The sequence below is a fragment of the Petaurus breviceps genome, unplaced genomic scaffold (assembly GCF_028583685.1).
Source record: "Petaurus breviceps papuanus isolate PSGF00001 unplaced genomic scaffold, PetGlider_PUasm1.0 172, whole genome shotgun sequence".
NCBI classification, from domain to species: domain Eukaryota; kingdom Metazoa; phylum Chordata; class Mammalia; order Diprotodontia; family Petauridae; genus Petaurus; species Petaurus breviceps.
The window spans coordinates 2,592,382-2,613,155 of NW_027185755.1; the positions used below are offsets into that span (position 1 = coordinate 2,592,382).

Genomic DNA, 20,774 nt, shown 5'->3' on the forward strand with positions numbered 1-20,774 from the left:
CCTATAAGGATGAACGTTTCTCTTGGGGTTACTGAGCCACGTGGGAAGTACACCCCTCAGCTGGGGTATGGGGAGAAGGGATGCTGGTCGCCCACCCACCCCTACAATGACCTACACACACACACATACACACACAAAGGCATTCTGAGTTTTATTGAGACTTTGAGAGAGCTTGGACCAGAGCCAACCCACATCCTGAACCCAGGCATCCGGCCTCCCAACCCCAGCCACCCACCCTTTCCCCATCCCCCACAGTGATCACAGAATAGCAACTGTCTGTCATTTCCCTATGTGACTGAATGATTCTGGGTATAGAATAACATAGGTATCACTGTGTGTGGCATGACTGTGGGCATTCACAATCATGTATGGGCCAATCCCAGGCTGTAACTGTAGGAACACATCTGAGGTCCTGTCTGGCTTTAGATCTATCTCTAATTCTGCATGATGATTTTCCCCCAGGCCAGAAATCAGTGACTTAGGAGAGCTCTCTATGACCACTCCCACAACCGAAGTCCTCTTCATTGTAACCACAATAACAGCAGAAGGGGGAGGGCAGGATGAATTAGGCGGGGTCCCTTTCCCCAAGCCTCCATTCCCCAAACAGGTTCAGGGTAGAGGAAGCTGAAGGACCAGGAAAAGGAGAGGTACAAAGTTGAGGGGACAGTACATACAGATCTGGAGCTGGGGCAGGGGCCAATTTGGAGAAGAGGATAAGGAGAAAAGAGGAAGAGGAAGGACCTGGAATGGAATACCAGAAAGGAAAGTAGAGCAGAGAGAGGGAAGGGAAGGGAACCCCAGTCCAGCACTGGAAAATGGAGTGAGGGAAGAACAAAATAGGGACAGGAGATGGAAGCCCTAGAAAGTGGCCTCAGGAGGGGCAGAAAGAAGGAGGGACCTGGAGTCTAGAACCAAGAGTAGAGGGGAGAACACTCAGCAGAGAAATTTTAGTCTCCCCCTTAGAGTCTAGCACAGGCTGCTGATCTCAGTCTTGCTGCAGCCCCACTTGCAACAGTTGCTGGAGACACCTGCTAGAACATCCCGACCACCTCGAAGGAAGCCCTGGCCAGGCCTGGCCTCAGTCTCTGACTCTGGCCGGCTCCTGGCCACCCCAGACCAGCTAGGGCTTCCCACGTTGCTGTAGAAGTCTTCAGGCTCCCTAGACAGTGGTAAGAGGGGGCTGGACAGCCATTCAATCGAAGTGGTCTCCTGGGACTCACCCCCCAACTCCTCAGCAAAGGCATCCCCTGGAAAACATAACAAGACATTATAGCCTCTTGAATTTCCCCCATGAATGGGCTACTTTAGTCCCTTAACTGCCTCAGACTTCCCTCCCCAACAAAGGGATTTAGAAACTTTTGGTTTGTGCCTCTCATCTGTGCCTGGGGGGTCCTCTGGGTTTCTCTCTAGGACAGAATAATGTCTTACACTTGTCTTTGCTGACAACCCCACACACTCACTGTCTCCCCATAGAACCCTTAAATGTGAGTGGATGTGTAATGTTAACAGCAGTTCACATTTCAATGTCTGTTTCCTCATCAATAAAATGAGTTTAGATTAGATGGTCTCTAAGATCTCCTCCAGCTGTGAAGCCTCTCATCCAAGAAATAAGCGTCTGCTCTGGGTTTAAATCCTGTCTCTAACACAGAGTGGCCATGTGACCCAGGATAAATTCCATTTTGCTCTCTGAGCCTGAGTTTCCTCATCTGTAAAATGAGAGGACTAGATTAGGAGCCTCTGATTCTGATCCCTGGCTATCCCACCCTCCCCAGCACCTAGTATCTTGTCTGGGCTTTGCCTTGACTCTGGGTCTTTGTTCCTCCAGGCATCCTTCCCTTTCTACTACTCACCGGCCCTAGCCCTTCTCCATCGAGATCCCCCACAGGTAAAGATGACAGCCCGGATGAATTCCCGGCCACACAGCTTTACTGCATAGGGAGATGTCCGGCCCTCGGCTGCTGGCAGATCCCCCAGCAAAGCCCACAGTACCAGGAACAGCACGGCCTTGGGCATGGTGGACCAGAAGCAAGCAAGGACTGATGGGGAGAAACACCTGCCTGGAGCCAGAGCGTGATATCAGGTCCAGCTGCCTTTTTCCATCCCTGCTTCTGCCTCCCCATTTATACCCAACTGCTGTAAGATAAGGTATGACCTCCCTTATCTCCTCCAGCTAGCAGCAGGACCAGTGTCCATCTCCTCAACCCCTCTATTCCCAGGGAAGTCACCTGGGTTTAGCGATAACCTTTCCCCAGTGATGGGGAGAGGCTGGGGGAAAGGCAGATGATCAGGCAGGGACAGAGGCGGGGGGACTGAGGAGGATATGTGTCACTGTCATTTCTGCAGATGAGGAAAATAACTGCACTTTCAACCTGGAGCCAAGGGGCCTGGATCCTTCTGCTGGTGAAAACACTGTCATAGGATTTAGAACGAGATGGAATCTTAGAAACCATGTAATCTAATCCCTTCATTTCAGATGAAGAAACCAAAGCCTAGGAAGGGGAAGTGATTTTAGTTCAATTCAGTTCAATGATCAGTAGGCACTTGCCACATAGAACTAAAGTGTCTGGAGCTGGACATGCAAAGATAAAAATTTCAAAAGGCTCTTCTCTCAAAAATATTACACTCTAACTTACCGAGTGTGGGAGAAAATACAACAGGTAAACAAGTAAACTTGAGAAGGGAGTGAACACATATAAATGGTGGAGACTGGGGAAATTTCCCAGAGGAATTGAGATTTAAAGAAAAAAACAGGAAGTAATTCGTTCTAAACATGGGAAACTGCTTGTGCAAAACCATGGAGGCAAAAGGTGGAGGATGGAGTTTGGTGAATAGCTGGTAGTTAGAGTGGCTAGGATGTGAAACCCATGAAATGAAATACTAGGAAATAAGACTAGAGAGGTGGGTGGGTACCAGGCTGTAGAAGACCTTAAATACCAAGGCTGATGTGAAGACCCAAAGAGATAATATATGGAAAGCATTCTGCAAACATTAGATTGTTGTATGAATGCTAGTTATTAATTAGGAGAGGAGATGCACAAAAAGGCTCTGAGGTCACATAGCTAGAAAGTATCAGGATTCTAACCCAGTTTTCTGCCTCCAATCAAGTATTCTTTCCATTACACCAGGAGAGAGACAGAGCGTGTGTGAGTGAGTGAGTGTGTGTGTGTGTGTGTGTGTGTGTGTGTGTGTGTGTGTGTGTGTACCAAACAAAGCAAGGTCCAGGGCCTTATAAATGGGTCTGAGACCCAGAGAAATATAAACAGAAGTTCTGAGGATCTATGAGAAGCAGGGCTAAGGGGAACAGAGCCAGGGGAATTCAAGGGATCATAGGACCTGAGAGATACATGAGTCATTCAGTTAATAAATGCTTATTAAGCCTATACTATGTGCCAGACTATGCTAAGTTCTGGGGATACAGAAAAAGATAAAAGAGTGGCCCTAACCTTGAGGAGTTCACAATCTAATGAGAGACATGTAAACAACTATATACAAACAAGTTACATATAGAATAAATAGGAAATAATCAACAAATGCAAGATAATAAAATGAAGAAGGGATAAGAAAGGCTTCTAGTTGAAGCCTGGGATTTTAGCTGTGACTTGGCTTAGTGGAGGATAGATTGGAATGGGAAGAGACTTGTGACAGGATCAACCAGAAATCTATTATGGTAGTCCAAGAAGGAGGAGATGAGGGCCTGAGCCAGGAGGGTAGCAATATTAAAGGAGAGAAGGGGCCATTTTTTGAGAGGTGTTACAATGGGAAAAATCAGCAGGCCTTGGCAACAAATTAGAGATGAGAGTGAGAAGTTAAGGATGACGACCAGGTTGCAAGCATGGTGGACTAGTGGTACCCTTTGACAGTCTTGGGGAAATTTGGAAGAGGAGATGTTTTAGGGGGAAAGATTATGAATTTATCTTTGGACATGTTGAGTTTATGGTGTTTACAAGCCATCTAGTTCAAGATGAAGATTAGGAGGTGGGTTAAGGTCAGATAATTGGATTTAACAGTCATTGACATACAGATAATAATTGGATCAATGAGATCACCAAGTAAAATAGTATAGAGAAGAGAAGAGATCCTAGGACAGGCCCTTGTTAGTGAGCATGACCCAACCACCTCATTATAGAATTTACAGAATAGGAATCTCAAAACTGAAAAGGACCACAGGGGCTATTTTGTCCTGTGCCTGAGCACTTGCCCTCTTCTTTAGCTAGGTCATCTAGCTTTTACATGAAGTCTATCTGTGAAGACGATACTTCTAGGGACAGCCCACTCCAGCTGGGGGTAGCTGTGTTACATCAAGCCTCAACTGGCCTTCCATCAACTTCCATGCATTGTTCCTACTAGTTCCACTCTCTGAGGCCAAGCAGAACATGTCTAATTTTTCTCCCATAAAACAGCCCTTCAGCTATTATCTTTTTGCTGTCTTTCTCTAGTTTTAACTATTCCCTGCGAACTATCCTTTTTTGGAAGAGTCCTCAGTAATTGCGCCAACCTACTCCTTCCCTTTCGGGCATGCTCCAAGAATGGGACTTTAATGCAACCAAGACCAAACACCATTGGCACTGCTACTTCCTTTGTAAGAACACTACTTTCCATGGCCGGCTAGGTGGCGCTGTGGCGAGAGCATGGGCCTTTTAGTTTCAAATCCAGTTTCAGATATTTAAAGCTATATGACCTTGGGCAACTCACTTAATCTTTGTTCCTCAGCTTCCTCATCTGTAAAATGGTGAGAATAATAGTACCTACCTCCCAGAATTATGAGGACAAGTTAATATTTGCAAAGTTTTTTGCAAAGCGTAAAGTGCTATATAAAAGCTAGCTATTATTTTCTAAATGCCACTTATAATTGAGTTAGTTTCTGTTGACTGCCATGGTCCATACGGTTTTGCAAATCTTTTTCATGTAAACTGCTTTCCAGCCACACTTTTCTCATCTATTACTTGTGCAAGTGATTTTTTTTTTAATCTAAGTGAAGGATTTTAAATTTATCTCAATTTCATCTTATTGGATTTGGTCCCTCATTCAAGTTGCCAAAAATCTTTTTAGATCCAGACTGTCATACAGTATATTAGCTATCCTTAGCTTCAGGTCATCAGAAATTGGATTTGAAATGTCATCTATGTCTTCATCCAAGTCATTGAGAAATGTCAAATAGTTCAGGACCAAAGACATCTAGATGGTCCCTGAGGCACTCCTTTCCAAGCTGACATCAACTAATTAATGACTCACCCTTTGGGTCTGGGTCATTCAATCAATTCAGAATCTACCCGGTTGTACTCTCACCTAACTCATATTTTTCCATCTTGCTCATGAGGACAACGTGAGGGGAATTCTGCTTTTCTGATATATTATGTCTATACTATCTCATTGATCTGCCAGTACCTGTCAAAAAAAAAGGAAAGCTTTTGCCATCTAACATGACCTCTTTTCTTTGTATTGTTTTTTTCTTTCCTATCACTGGAATTTCCAGGATATAACTCATCTCCTATAACTCATCTCCCCCCTCTCTGAATCCTTTGCTTAAAAAAAAAAACCTAGCAACTGAATCTGATAAATTATTCAAAACTCTTCACTGTCTCCCATCTTTCTGGAGCCCTATGGACCTATTTTCTCTCCCTGGTCAAGATTAGTATGACCTGGGGTAAAACAATGGAAATTAGGATTATGGGATTCATGTCATGACTCAAATACTGGTCTGTCTCCTTCCTCTGGGCTTCAGTTGCTTTCTCTGCAAATCATGAGTCTTGGTATTCAGAGGGGGCCAAGATTTGAGTTCAATGAATAAGATATGTGTGGTTGGTAGCTGTCTTAAATTTATATATGGCTTGAATGGCTCTGCTTGAAATGTGGCATAGATATCCAACCTGGAATCTGTCCCATCTCTCTAAAAGGGAGCTGGAGATTTCCACATTTGTGGGGTGCAGGAGGACGACAGTGGCTGGCCATTTGCTCTTCACTTCTGTCCAAAAGGGGTACTGAGCTAGAATTATCTCTCTGCACAACTCAAGTATTGGTAGTCTAGGGGTACAATACATACTTTGGGGCCCACTTTCCCTCATCACTCTTCTCAAGGGGAGGGTAGCACTTAGCTTATTATTTTTACCAATTAAGGTCCCACAAAAAGCTGGTTACAGAAAAGACCATCATGAATAGTTAGTAGATTCCTTTTCTTTTTTTTTATTTATTTTTTAAGCAATTGGGGTTAACTTGCTCAAGGTGTTTCTGGGTGGGTGCTAAATGTCTGAGCCTGGATTCGATCCCCAGCTCACCCTGACACTAGGGCCGGTGCTACCGGGCCACCCTGCTAGTAGATTTCTTTATCAAAGTAAACAGTTAACAAAAATTAAGGGAGCTATACAGTTAATAATAGCAGCTAGCATTTATGCAGTGCTTTAAGGTTTGCAAAGCACTTTTCAAATATTATGGTAGGTAGGAAGAACAGATCAAAGAATAAACAAAATTTAAGCAGTTCTTCAGTTGGAAGTGGAATAAGAGTTCAACTCAACCAAGGAGAGAAATAATCTCACCAAGGGAACTACAGTCATTTTAGCCTCTAAGACGGTAAACTCTGAAAGTCAAGCAATGGAAGCCTGAGAGCTCCAGAGAGATCTCCAGTTCATTGATGGCCTCTCTTGTCCTCCAACATACTGAAGTCACATCTCTCTCACCCAGGTGTGCAGAACTCAGTCAAAAGACTTGTTTAAAAAAAAAACAACCCCAGGTGGCTAGGTGGCACAGTGAGTAAAGCGGGCCCGGAGTCTGGATGACCCCAGTTCGGTTCTGGCCTCAGACACGTAACACACACACACACACACACACACACACAAAAACTAGCCATGTAACCTTGGACAAGTTACTTAACCCCAATTGCCCTCCAAAAGACAAAAAAACAAAAACAAAAAACCCAGCTGTGGGCAGAGGGTTAGATATGGAAAGTAAACATTCCAATTCAGTTCAATAAATATTAAGTAACAACTGTGTACAACATACTATGCTGGATACCCAGAATAAAAAGATGAACCAATGGCTATGCCTATTCTCAAGGAATTTACAAGTCATATATATCTATAGAGTGTGTATAATCAGAGAATAATACCAGGTAGTAAGGGTGGTAAGGGAAAACCAAATGACATTTATTAAATGCCAAGCACTATGCTAAGTACAGAGGATACAAAAAGAGTCAAAAGAAAGTCCCTGCCCTCAAGGAGCTTACAATCTAGTGGGAAAAGGAGAAGTCCAACAAAGTGTAAAGCTGAGAGACGACTAGTCAATTGCCAATTGGAGAGATCAATTTAATTTCTACTTAGCACCTTAACCATGCATTTCAGTCAGACTTCATCTAGAGAATTCTGTTCAGTCCTTGGAGTCACATATTTTATGAAGGACTGATAAACTGGAAAATGTCCCAAGTAAAAGATTATTCCATGGCTGGATTGAAGGAACTGAGGATGGTTATCCTAGAGAAGACTTAGAGGGACATTTTAGTATCTTCAAGAATTTGAAAGCCTCTCATGGTGAAGCAGGATTTAGAATTATTCTGCTTGTTAGATGGTACAAAGATGTAGATTTTAGGCTTGATGTAAAGAATAGCTTACTAACAAAAAATAGTTATCCCAAAGTGGAATGAGCTTCTCTAAAACCCTTCTGCTGGGGAGTCTTTAAACAAAAGATTTTCCAGGCGTGTGTGTGTGTGTGGGGGGGGGGGGGGTTGGGAGGATTCTTGTTCAGCTCTCTGTCTTCTGGTATTCTTTTCCTACTCCAGGAATTTGTGAAAGGCACCACCCACTCTTCTTTGGTCCTGGATGCAGGAGGAAGATGACAAAGGGGTCTTGTTCATTTTGTAAGCTTAGGAATAAGATGCATACTTCCTGCCATTATTGTGGCTCCAAGGCAAAGCATCTTCAGAAGTCTTATGTGTCAAATGTTGATGCCCTATTAAACACAAGAAAAAGTATAACTGGAGTACTGAGCTGAGAAATTCACCACCGCTGGTATTGGTCCAATAAGGCACCTATGGATTCCACGAAGGGACAATAAGACACCTAAAATCCAAGAGAGAAGCTGTTACAGCAACTAGTTCATCTTGATTCAACTGTTTGTTAAAATAAATATTCTGAATAGGAAAGACACAAAACAGGAAGGAAGGAAGAGAGAGAGAGAAAGAAAAAGAAAGAAAAAAAGAAAGGAAAGGAAGAAAGAAAGAAAGAAAGAAAGAAAGAAAGAAAGAAAGAAAGAAAGAAAGAAAGAAAGAAAGAAAGGAAGGAAGGAAGGAAGGAAGGAAGGAAGGAAGGAAGGAAGGAAGGAAGGAAGGAAGGAAGGAAGGAAGGAAGGAAGGAAGAAGGAAAGGAGGGAGGGAAGAGGAATTTTAAAATAATTTTTAATAATTTTTTTTAAAGCAATCGGGGTTAAGTAACTTGCTCAAGGTTACATGGCCAGGTGTTTCTGGGTGGGTGCTAAGTGTCTGAGCCCAGATTTGATCCCCAGGTTATCCCAACACTGGAGCCGGTGCTCTTACTCGCTGTGCTACCTGGCCGTCCCTTGGAATTTTTAAAAACAATAAAAAAAGAGAAACAGTCCTTGATCTCTAGAAGCTTACATTCTACTGGGATCAGGGAAGACTCAATACTCAGAGGAATGGAGGGATACAAACAGGGAAGACATTGTGGGTGCCCATTTCAAACAAAGAGAAAGAAGAAGGCAAGAAGAGAACTGAGACCAGAGGTGTCAAAGAGGAGATCCACTAGTGCATGAACCAGATTAAAATGTAACTGGAAAATAGTTAACAAAATAAATAAAAATACAATTAAACATAAATAATACTATAATATAATATAAACTATTATATAAAAAATAAACTATAATATAATATAAACATAAATAAATAAAACATTTTAAAACTAAGTCAATATGCTGCCTACAAGGATCCTAAGGTACTGGATTAGTATGCTCCCCCCCACCCCAACTTCAATTTGAGTTTGACACCACTGAGACAGACTACAGTGAGACAAGCCTAAGGTTAGGATGTAGAGGGCCCTGCATGCCAGAATCATTGAATCAAGTTGGTGAATAAAGCTCCAGAAGTTTCTTTTTTTCTTTTTTTTTTCCAGAAGTTTCTACAAACAAAAAATTCCTTCAAAAATATTCCCCCTAATTGGTTTATATGGTCTAAGTAGACCTCCCTATGAGCTTACACCTCTGGAGGCAGCTCAACTTTCCTGACTTTTATAACAGCACTTAACAGAGTCTGATACTCAGTGGGTACTTAATTGCTTCTTTACCTTAAGGCTTCAAATTCTTCAACTAATCCTCTTAGGACATGTTTTCTAGTACTCACCATCCTGCTTGACTTCTTAGTCTTCCTCATTCAGCTAAGTCTTTTCCTAAAACATGATGCCCAGAATTGAGTGCAGTTCTCCAGCCTGACAGAGCACGTATATATATATATATATAGTAACACTTATTCCCTCCCTCTTTCTAGAAAATTATATAACTGAATTCTGTCTAGAATAAAAAACTGCTAACTTGGGTGTCCTATCACTGTTGATTCATTTAATGTTTAGTCCCCTAAGTAGTCCCCAGAGTTTCTTTGGTTTTCACAGTGTAATAAATAAATAAAATTTATTTTGGAACTCAGGTGTAGAAATAAACATTTATCCCTATTAAATGTCCTCCTATTCAGCCTATTGGTTTAAGCATGTTTTGAATTTGGTCTCTGTTAGAATCTAATCTGAGTTAACTAAACCTCCAAAAGCTCTGTTTCATCTGCAAATACGACATGCATATTATTTACCTCTTGCCTTTGTAAAGTTGTATCCACCCAGTATAAAAGCTGTTTTGAGGGCATCGATCATATCCAATTTCAAATTTGTACCCCTAGCACCTAGCACCACTATACCTAGCATATTAACAGGCACTTAATATTTGATGATCAATAGCAATGATCAGTAGGAAAGGGCCAGAAGATGCCTAGCTCCCTGGGGTACTATTTTATACCAGAGACCTTCCTCTAAGGTGACCAATATTGACTTATTAATGACTCTTTGGATCCAGTCATTAAATCAGTTCCAATCCTATCAAACAGTACACTGTTATCACCTAGCACATGGAAAGCTTCTCCATTTTATCACAAACACATGTGATAAAAAATGCTTTGTTCAAATCTATAGTATTCCTCTGTGCCAATCTAGTTTCCCTGGCAAACAAGGGGAGAAAAGAAATGCAAAGCTGTCAAGTCTCACACATCCAAGGTGGGTCTTTGTGATCACACTTCCCACCCCAAGTGCTTACAAACCATCTCCTTAATAGTGTTTTCTACAATTTTTCCAAAAGTGGAAGTTGAGCTTACCAGTCAATAAGAGTTTGCAGGCTCTACCCCATTCCCTTTTATCAGAATTACAGCAACAATATTTGCCCTTCTCCAATCCTGCAGCATATTTCTTATTCTCTGTGATCTCCAGGATTCAAAAATAACCAAAAAAAGAGAAATGGTCTTTGATCTCTAGAAGCTTACATTCTACTGGAATCAGGAAGACTCACAGTTGAAGGAACAGAAGGAAATATTATGAGGCAAACATTTGACATTCCAAACAAAGAGAAGGAAGAGGGCAAGAAGAGAATGAGATGATGAGAGGTGTAGACAAGAGGTGTCAAATGTTTCCCACTGGCACCTTTCAGAGTCAGCAGTCACACCTGCTCAAACATTATTAAGATGTAGTTTGTTCAAGCACAGTGATTTGAATTGAGGACAGGGACTTATGACACTAAAAGCTATATATCTTTCCCATATCATGAGGATTTCCATTCCCTGCCAATCACTTTTTTTCTATCCTCATCTCAAGTTGATATTTCCCCTAACACAACACCAACACTATTGTTAAAATAAAAGATCCATAGCACTTGGTCTTGGTGTTAAGGTTGATTCAATAAGAATGCTGGAGATAACATATGACAATCATTATTTCTTGGACTGGACTGTCAGATCCACTTAAGATGTTGTTGTAATGGGGATTTTTTTTTCCGCGGGGGGAGGGGGGGGGATTTGCTACAGACTGTGGCCATCTGAAATTCCATACAAATAAATGTTCTTATTGAATTAAATGGAATTGATCCTGTGTTACATGCTAGGGGGAGTATAAAGGCTGAAGCATACTTTTCTGCTGTCATAGACTTTATAATCTATAGAGGGATAAGCCACATGCACAAATGCAATCCACTTATCATTATAATTGTTGCAGCTCTCCAAAGCTCTTCCTCTACTTTCCCTGATTACCAGGTGAGCTCAGGACATGAGTTTGTACCTTACATTGTGAAGATTTTTGAGCAGAGAAATGATAAATAAATAATGCACTGGGGAAGATTCTTGGGTCAAAGATGCACAGGATAAATCTGAGAGGGAAAAGACTGGCTTGGAGGTAAGGACAATTAGGACACTACTACAATAATTTAAATAAAGATGAGAATCTGAAACTAGAATGATGGAAGTGAGGCACAGATGAGGTCATGGATTGATAGTGGAGAATGATGAGGCCAGGAGACCAGTTAGGAGAGTACTATAAAAACGAAGCAAGAGATAATGAGGGTCTGAACTCAGCTTTCCAGGTAGACCCACTGCTGGTACTGGAAGAGAGGGAGTCTATGCAAAGGTAAAGGAGTGAGAGTACATGCCAAATAAATTCTCTTTTAGACGTGTCTGAGTTTGAGATGTCACTGGGATATCTAGTTTGAAATATCCCAGAAGAGTTAAGTATATAAAGAGGTATCAGAGGAGAACCTGAGAATGGCACTGTTCCACATAAAAGGTATTGGTCTGCAAAGAGACTGAGTTCAAATTCTAGTTCTGATCCTTATGTATCAGAACCCATGTATGTATCTATGTAACCTATGTATCTAACCCTAATGTTAGAAAAGAGTCTACAGGGAGGTCTTGAACCAAAGCCCCTGAAGAGCATGATGATCTAGGAAAGGAGACCAGAAGGCATTTTCCATCCAACAGGTTGGAAAAGAACCAGGAATAAGCAGCATCATAAAAACACAGAGAGGAGAGTATCCAGGAGGCTCATAGTGAGAGGGGTCAATGACAATGTCAAATGCTGCAGAGATCAAGGAGGATGAGAACTGATTAATTCCAGATTTCCAGATTCTTGGTAATTTTGGAGAGGGACGTCTCAGTCAAGAGGCAAAGGGTTAATGGCAGATAGCAAAAGATTGAAGAGAGAAAAGGAAGTGGAGGCAACATAGTTATTTGCATGTTATTTTCCCCCATGAAACTGTAAAAGTTCCTAGAGAGAAGGGGGAAAGGAGGAGGTTCTGTTTTTGTTTTTTTCTGTCTTCCCAGTGCTTCCACATAGCACCACTTTCTTAGTAACTTTTTTTTAAAGGAGTTTGAGGAAGGGAGGACCACAGGATGATAACTCAGAAAGTTTTTTTTTTTTTAAAGGATGGGCCATTGGGCCTGTTTGGCTGCAAGGAAGGAACCAGTTCAGAGAGGTTGAATTTTGGAGAGAGAATGGAGATAATGGAAACTGAAATTTGCTGAAGACTGGAGGTATTAGGATCCAAGAACACATGTGAAGGGTTGGCTACTTGGCTAGGAGACTGTAGGAAAGCAGTGTTAGAGGATAACATCACTGGTATTTTGTGCTGGGGAGAAGAGAAGAGGGAATTCACACATAGAATGGTTTCAGTTTTCACAATAGATGTGAAATAATCAACTGCTGAAGAGGAGGCTGAGGATGGGAGAGAAGGTTTAAAAATGATTTCTGGGGGAGTGAGATTGTTAGAGAACTAAAGAATTGCCTTGTTGCAGTGAGGGCCCAATTGATGTTAGATAACATAAAACATACTTGTATCTACTTCTACCTCACAGGTTTGTTGTGGGAAAAAAAATGTTGTAGAAACCCCTGAGGGCAGGGATCAGAGCCCTATGGGGCTTCAGAAAGGGAAATCAAGGTACACAGCACTCCTATTGTTTGAAAAATTCAAGCTCATGTCTCCTGCAGGAGACTTGGGCTTTCCTCATTCCTGCAAATTGTTAGCATTCTCTTCAATCCCTGAAATTACTTTGTAATTTTATTTTATACATTTTGCATTTACTTACACATTTGGGTACAATGTTGTTTCCCCATACTATTTGTAAGCTTGTTTCATTTTTGTTTGTATTAGTCACAGTGCCCTTGCAAAGTTAATGTTTTATGAACAGAAGACTATCTAGCCTATTCATCATTTTAGAGAAGGGCCCAGAAAAAGAAAGTGACTTTGGGTCACCTACTTAAGAATAGCAATCAGGACTTGATTCCCAGCATGCTATTCAGAGTTTCCAATGAATTAAGTTATCATCTAAAATATTACTGAGAGTTTGAGTGTGGGCTTCTGGGTAGAGTGGATACAGAGATTCCAGCCTCCCACCCCCGACCTAGCTTAAATTTCCAGTCTAGTTTAAGATTGTACTTGTTTGTACAACCCACTCCCCTCGCCAAACACTCACTGGAACACCAATAAAGTTCACTAACAGTAGGAGGTACAAGAACCAGAAGTCACAGCATCTTTTAGAGAAAATCTCCCTTCCTCCCCTACCCCAAATCTGGAATAATAGGGTTTAGCTGGTTTTGAAATTCATACCAATAGAACCTCAGTAAATTCTACTTCTCCAATTTTAGAGGCAAAATGCTATGAAGCTGCAGAAATAAAAAATTTTACTTCAGTCTAAAATTAACCCTTCGTAACCCAGACACCAAAGCACAGGAATGACCATGTTTTCAGGAGATGTTCCTGGTTCCCAGGAAAGGTTCTCTCCAGAGTGTTGGGGTAGAAGACCAAAAAAAAAAGGGCAGTCTGGAGAAATTTTCGAAGGCTGTTTTGGAAATGGTTTTAAAACAGGCCTTTTGGGGTGGCTAGGTGGCACAGCACTGGCCCTGGAGTCAGAAGGACTTGAGTTCAAATCCAGCCTCAGACACTTAACTTAATCCCAATTGCCCTACCATCCCCCCCTCCAAAAAGCAAAAAAAAGAAAGAAAGAAATAGGCCTTTCTATATGTAATAATAACTAACAATAATAGCTAACATGTAGCTTTAACTATGTGCCAAGCACAGTTCTAAGAACTTTACAATAATCATTTCATTTGGTCCTCACAACAATACTGGGAGGTTGGTGCTATTTATCTCCGTTTTACTGATGAAGAAACTGAAGTAGACAGAAATTAAATTAATTTGCCCAGGGTTCACATAGCCAGGAAGCGTCTGGGTTCAAATTTGAACTCAGTTCTTCCTGACTCCAGGCCCAACTGTCTCTATCCACTTCGTCACCTAGATGCCCCAGTTATGAGGGTCCAAAATTATCTCGACATGAATCATATTTATAAAACCTGAGAGCTGGAAAAGTCGTCCTTAAAACCACGTTACACGTACAAAGCCATCATGCACAGATAAGCAAGGAGACTCAGGTACAGAAAGGGAAGAGTGATCTTGCCCAGGATCTCATATAACAGCCTACTAGAAAAAAATTTTCAGTTTAAAAACTAGACCTTTTCCAAATGCAGGGTGGTGGGGAGGAGGTGGGGGGGGGAGCTTGTACTTCAATTCCGCCACCTCTGGAGCATACCAGGAAGACTTCCCGGGACGCCCGGCTGGCAGACTGACCTCTAGTCCCTAGGGGCGGGGGCGGGCTACGGGTGCAGACAGATCCGCCCGCAGGTCCTGGTTCTGAACTTTGCTTATCTCTCCTCATTATGGAGGCCACTAATTCAGTCCCCCGCCCATTCAGAAGACCTTTCGGAAGCCAGAGAAGTCGCCGCCTGCGAACACCAGATAGCAGCAGACGCGGTCTGACAGCCTTGACCTTTTCTGCCCGCCTGACCGTGGCTCAGTCTCGTGGGGCGCGGGCCGGGGAGAAGTACGCTGGGGGCCGGGGCAGGCGGGGTCAAAAACCTGGGATCTGCAGAACGAAGCGCTCGGAGTCCCCCCCTCCCATCACAGGGCTAGCGCATTGTGACGTCACGAAGCCACTCCCCTCACTTCAAACACTAACTACACAGAGAAGGGGGGCCTGTGACATCACAAATCGGAGAAGGATGGTGACGACAGAGAGAGGTGCAAGGCTAGCATCTGGTCCTGTAGAGAGGGTGAAAGTAGGAACTCTGTGCTGCAGGATAGGACTACGGTTCCCGCCTGCCCTTGCGAGTCGCGCATGCGCACTATTCCTCTAGCCCTCAGGTACGGCCCACTCTTTACTATCTCTTCTAGACGTGGGGGGGGGTTCTCCTCACTTACCCCCCCTGCCCACTTCGAGATGACTGACAGACAACAACTTAGTCCAATAGGAAAACGTATTTCCAGTAGTAGTCCAATCTCAACCTTATCAGTACTATCTCTTCCCCAACCCAGCCGACTTTAAGGTTTTCTCGCGGGAGTGATGGGCTCCACTTCCAGTCGCAGAGAAGTTCCGTTTGATGGGCGTGGGTGCGGCTGAATCGGGGCGCCGGGTGTTCGAGCGGGTGCTGAAGAGCGTGCCTATAAGCCAATAGTGTTGAGACGCTGAAAAACGGACAGCATAACCGTCCTATCACTTCCCGAGAAGCTTCCAATCCGCGAAGGCACCGCCCTCTCATGCCTGACGTAAGTAGGGTGGGTAGCAACAGTTGCCCCGGTGAAGGAAACGGAGGCGCCATAGCCACGGTAGTCGTGGCGACCAAGCAACCCGGCAACGCGAGTCAACAACAACAACCGCCCCGGCCGACCCCCCCACCCCCCCTGCCCGGCTCCGGGACCCTGGCAAATTCCACCCCCCAAAAAAATCTTCTCCGAGGTCCCCCGGAAACCCCCTCGGCGGACAGAAGTGGGGAAAGCTGAGGTAACGGGGGCGGCCCCCGGGGCTGCGGGCCGGGCCGCGGGCGGAAGGACGGACGGGGTCTATTGCGGTGGGGGTCTTACTGTAATTACAGTCCGGAGGGGGAGGGAAGGGGGCGGGCGGCCAAAATGGCGTCTGCGGCGCCCCGGCTGCGGCTTGTCGGGGCTGTGCCGTGGGGGAGGGGGGCAAAAGGCGGCGGCGGTGGCGGCGGCAGCGGCTGCAAGGGCGCTGCGCTGGAGTGAGGACAACACCCCTTCCCCCTCCCCCCCCTCCGCCCTATTGGGCCCGACCCCTCCCGGAAGGGAGGGCACTACCCGCCTCTCTGTGGAGACTGGCGGGGTGGTGCGGGGGGCTTTTATATCGGGAGGTGGGAAGGGGCGGGGTCCAAGAGGTTGAGCCAATGGGAATGAGGGAGGGTACGAAGGCGTGGCTAGGGCTGGAGGGCGGGGCCTTCCTGTCAGGTATGGGCGGAGCCAATAGTGAGGTTGGTTTCTTGGCGGGGGGGGGGGGGGGGGGCGCAGTGGGGAGAGCAGAAGAGGAAGCCTAGGCAGAAGATAGGGTGGATCCCAGAGCAGTTGAAGTGTTGAAGTTCTTTCCTTGGGGGCCCACTCTATGGTGAAGCCCTTATGGAAAATGGGCCCTGGAATTTCTGGGGGCGCTCTAGCTTGCAACCCCTTAGTTCCAAATCGTCAGCTGTTCAATGTTCAAACTGTCAACTTGGGCAAAGCTTTGCTGGCTCTCTGGGCCTCAGTTTTCCCCTCTGTAAAATGGGTTGAATAATTCACCTTCCCCCTCCCCCTTTCCATATTTCCAACCAGTTGTTGTTTTCCAGTACTCAGTGGTTTTCTCAAATTCTCACATTCATTTTTAAAAACGAGTTGTCTGTTGTTTGGTTGAATTGTGTGTGTTACTTGAGTATCTAGCCTTCTCCATTTAAATACTGATCTCACCTAAGACTTTGAAGCCCTAGCATGCTTTCCTCTTCCAAGGGTGACAGATTGTTCAGACTTTGAGAAGGTTAGTTGGTGGTTTCATTGAGGAGTTATTGGCCAAGAAAGGTGGTGAAAGAGGCCAGACTTGGTGCTGGCTTAAAGGACGGGCTTGGTTCCAAGCAGGCCAGATGTAGTCTGATCCAAGGGTAGAGAGGGAATGTTTCTAAAGCAAGGGAAAGTAAGTTACTTATACCTCTTGTATTTTGTCAGTGGTAAGGCCTCAGTATTCAGATGTGATGACTAATACATGTATCCTTCAAGACCTCGCACCATCTGACTTCCCCACCTTTTCCTTTCTTTCAGTAATGGATATTAAGTAACGCACAATGTTATTCTGAAATTTCTCAGAGTCCTTGAGCTGCTTCTCATATCCAGACACAAGTTTTTTTGCTGTCAGTCAAGCCCCAGCCAATGTCAGCTAGGCCATTTTAAGCTAGTCACATGTCCCAGAAGAGGTGCCAGCTGTCAGTATCATATGTGCAGAAGTGGGATGCTGTGGCAGGGACAGACTAGCCCAAGAAGTGCATTCAAACCCCTTTTGCAGTTTGTGAAACCAGTTTCTTCCTGCTTATTAGATTAGAAATAAAATAGCAATGTTTTGCTCCAGAAAGGAGTAGCTCCATGATTGGTGTGGGTGCAATTTGTTAAAGTGGCAGAGAGGCCAATAGCACTGTGTTTATGATCACTCTGGGGCTCTTCATCAGAGATCAGAGTTGTTTCATTTAAGATGTGAGTTGTAAATCTCCAGCATGCTATTTCTGTCTTAGAAAAAATCTAAAATCCTTTTTCATTAAATAAGACCTGACTAAAACCTTATTAGTTTCAGTCTATCCAATTTTTTTTTCCCCAAACAGAATTCAAGTTTGGGATCTAAGCTTTATAAAAGTAACCTTTAAAAAGGAAATAAATGTGCTTGATATATTGGCCCTGTCTTGAACAAAAGATGAACCTATTAGATGATGATTAAATGGGAAGTGTATTCACATCTAGGAAAACCAAAAGACCAAGGAGACCTTAGCATTTCTTGAAAGTCTAGAGTAGACTGAATGCTGAATTTGCAGCATTAGCAGGTACTATATTTTGAGTTCATCATAGCCTTACAAATTCAGTCTGCAAACTTTTTAACTTCTCTTGACCTAGGTAAAGCCAACATTATCATTAGCAGATCTCTTAGAATTTTAGTATTTGCATTTTTTTCTTTTTAAATTTAGGAAAGCAACAGTCTAAGGTAAAATTACTGGTGATAGTTTGATTTTAAAGGTTAGAGTGAGAGTTAAGGTATGTGTATGATATGCAAGGTAAAGTAGAAAACTGGCACTTAGTCCAATCAGACTCTTGAAAATTTGTCCAGAGAATCTCAAGTGTTGAGCTCAGAAGCCATCTGGCACATCCTGGGTCTGTACAGAAATCTCCTTTACAATACCTACAATAAATAGCCAGTCAGGCAGCCTCTGCTTAAAGGCCTCTACAATGATTCCTCCCAGAGCAGCCCAATCTACTTTTGAAAAGCTCCAATTATTAGGATATGGAGCTTTTCTGCTACCTCCTACTGTTGTTTCTAGTTCTGTCTACTGAGGCCAAGTAGAATGAGGCTCCTTCCAATTCTCCATTCTGTGGTGGTTCTCTTTTGTGTCTTTTCTTCTCTTCCTTGAAGATAACCAGCTTATCCCTTGGTCTTTCATCTCTAGGCTCAGCATTCCCATTTCCTTCACCTGATCTTGGTCTTTTTGGATACATTCTAGTTTGTCAAGTGTTTTTCAATTCAACAAAAATTAATTGATCCCCTGCTAGGCACAAAGTACTGTGTTAAGGGCTAAAATTACAAAGAAAAGAACTAAATAGTGTCTGTCTTCAGAAGGCTTACATTCTACTTTTTATGTCATATACCATCCATAACTGAATACAGTCACTCCAGCTACATGATCTGATCAAGGCAGATCACAGAACTCATTCTAGAATAGTGTACATCTATGAATATTACCTAATAATGGATGTGGAAATTCCCTTTAGCTTTCTGAATAGAAAACAAATTAATTCTCTTAATTCCTTCTACTAGCCTTGGAAAATAGGGGGTTTTCCTCTCTATACTTTAGCTCCCAAGATGCTAAACAACTTGCTTGAGTGAAGTAGGAACAGACCTGTCTATACTGTACTGTTGCATGCAAAATGCTTTCTTGAGTTGGTAACAAAAGCAAAGCAGCTCAGGAAAACCCTGGTAGGGCCTGTCTAGCAATGTCCCATTCTAGAACTGGCATCCCCACCCCTTTCCTTTGAACCACCCTGATTCCTGTGTAGGAGGAGGAAGAGGCAGGGCAGAGCCAAACCAGACCCTCCCAAGGATGTCAACTCATACAGTTGGCATTCCTCCAAAACACTACCTTATAGGGATAGTAAGTGGCTTTCTCCATAGCCCTCACCTAGGGACCACCCTTTTTTTTTTTTTTGGTTGATTAGTCCGGTGTGACTCTTTTGTGATCCCACATGGGGTTTTCTTGGGAAAGATACTAGAGTGGTTTGCCATTTCCTTCTCCAGCTCATTTTACAGATGAGGAAACTGAGGCAAACAGGGTTAAGACACTAAGTATCTGAGACCAGTTTTTCACTGAGTTCCTCCTGACCAGAGGATCAGCATTCTATCTACTTTGGTACCAGCTGCCTCAGGCACCTACCACTGGAAGTTTTTATCCAACCCAGCAATATAAGCCTAAGTGCCAGTTACCAGATAAGGAGTCATTGACATCGAGTCAGGTAGTTACCAATCCCTTCTGGGAATTGACTGCCTTGCTCAAAAGGACTCCAAACACTTCCTAGATGCCATTTCATTCAGATTAAGACTGAGAGAGAGGCTTAACTTGGTTGGGTCCCTAGAGCTGCTGTCTACACACAAAAAAAAAATAGCTCTAAAATAACAAGGTTTCTTATCTCAGGAACACCTGTAAAAATTCATCCATAAGATTTCCTGTTAAAGAAACAGGGCAGCTTTTAAATAGTGTTTACCATGTGCCTCTATTTGCCGAAGTTTAGCCTAGGCAAAGCAGACCTAAATTCTCCCTTCCTAAACCAGATCTTCCCAACCATTATGCCCGTAGTAATCGCTTGAATTTTCCCAGATGGAGGAGTTATTAGAGTAATGGGTACTTCCCTCCCACTTTCTGCCTCCACTTAGCCCTAACTCATCGAACTTTTGCTTGGTCCTGAAGTTCTTCAAACTCATGTTTCCAAAGGAAAGCAAAGGATGGATGAAAGATCTAAAAACCTTTTGGGGTTAGTGCCCTTGAGAAATAAGCCAAATCATTGAGGCTAATTTCCTGTCGGACTTGGATTGTCTGAAGGCCAGATCCTGGTCCAGCCAACATGGCTTGGAAAGCCTGATTCATCTTCCTCTAAAAACAGCCATGCTTGTTCTCTGTTCTCTGTGTTCCAGACAAACTGACCAGGCTCCCAGGAACTGTCAGAATGTGGCCTGTTCCATGACAGAGACAGATGGTGGACCTATCCTTTCAGTGGTTAGAGGAACAGAGCCTTCCTGTATGTGGGCACATGGTATCTCATTTCTGTGAGACTGAAGGCTAACTCTAAGAGAATGCCTTTTCTTCATGCTCGATGAATGCCAAAACATTTGCTCTACCCATACTAAAATCCATCATATCAAATGAGATAAGTTTGTGAAGCTTTCAGCACAGTGCCCAGCACATAGTAGGTGCTATATAAATGCTTATTCCTTTCCTTTTCCTTCCTCCTTCCCCTCTTATAATCCACCTGTGGCCCTGGCTATTACTTGAATCTCCTTGCAGGAGCAATTTGAATCAGAATTGGGAAGACCACAAGCTCCCTATATTGTGCTATCCATTCCTCTTCTGGCCCATCACCACTTATGGCGGGGGGGGGGGGGAAAAAGAGAGAGAGTGTGTGTGTGTGTGTGTGTGTGTGTGTGTGTG

At 43.5% G+C, this 20,774-nt stretch overlaps 2 protein-coding genes across 14 annotated transcripts in view; one reads left to right on the plus strand and one right to left on the minus strand.

Annotated features, from left to right (window-relative positions):
• Positions 1-126: 126 nt before the first annotated feature.
• RLN3 (relaxin 3) overlaps positions 127-20,774 on the minus strand; it is a 34,610-nt gene continuing 13,962 nt past the window's right edge. The window contains exons 1-2 of one of the 10 annotated variants that reach the window (XM_069082937.1): positions 1,851-2,028; positions 127-1,247 (exon numbers count right to left, since the gene is read on the minus strand). In XM_069082937.1, coding sequence (XP_068939038.1) covers positions 967-1,247; positions 1,851-2,013 — 444 coding nt within the window. In that variant the 5' untranslated portion in view covers positions 2,014-2,028 and the 3' untranslated portion in view covers positions 127-966. The other 9 variants (XR_011167392.1, XR_011167393.1, XR_011167389.1 and 6 more) reach the window with 9 other exon arrangements.
• RFX1 (regulatory factor X1) overlaps positions 15,575-20,774 on the plus strand; it is a 35,750-nt gene continuing 30,550 nt past the window's right edge. For 3 of the 4 annotated variants that reach the window (XM_069082934.1, XM_069082931.1, XM_069082933.1), the window contains exon 1: positions 15,739-15,847. Coding sequence is in view for 1 of the 4 variants with exons in the window: in XM_069082935.1 (XP_068939036.1) it covers positions 15,604-15,832; positions 15,957-15,977 (250 nt within the window). In the remaining 3 variants the exon portion in view is untranslated. Of the gene's footprint in view, positions 15,848-15,956; positions 15,978-20,774 lie in introns of all 4 variants that reach the window. The other variant, XM_069082935.1, reaches the window with a different exon arrangement.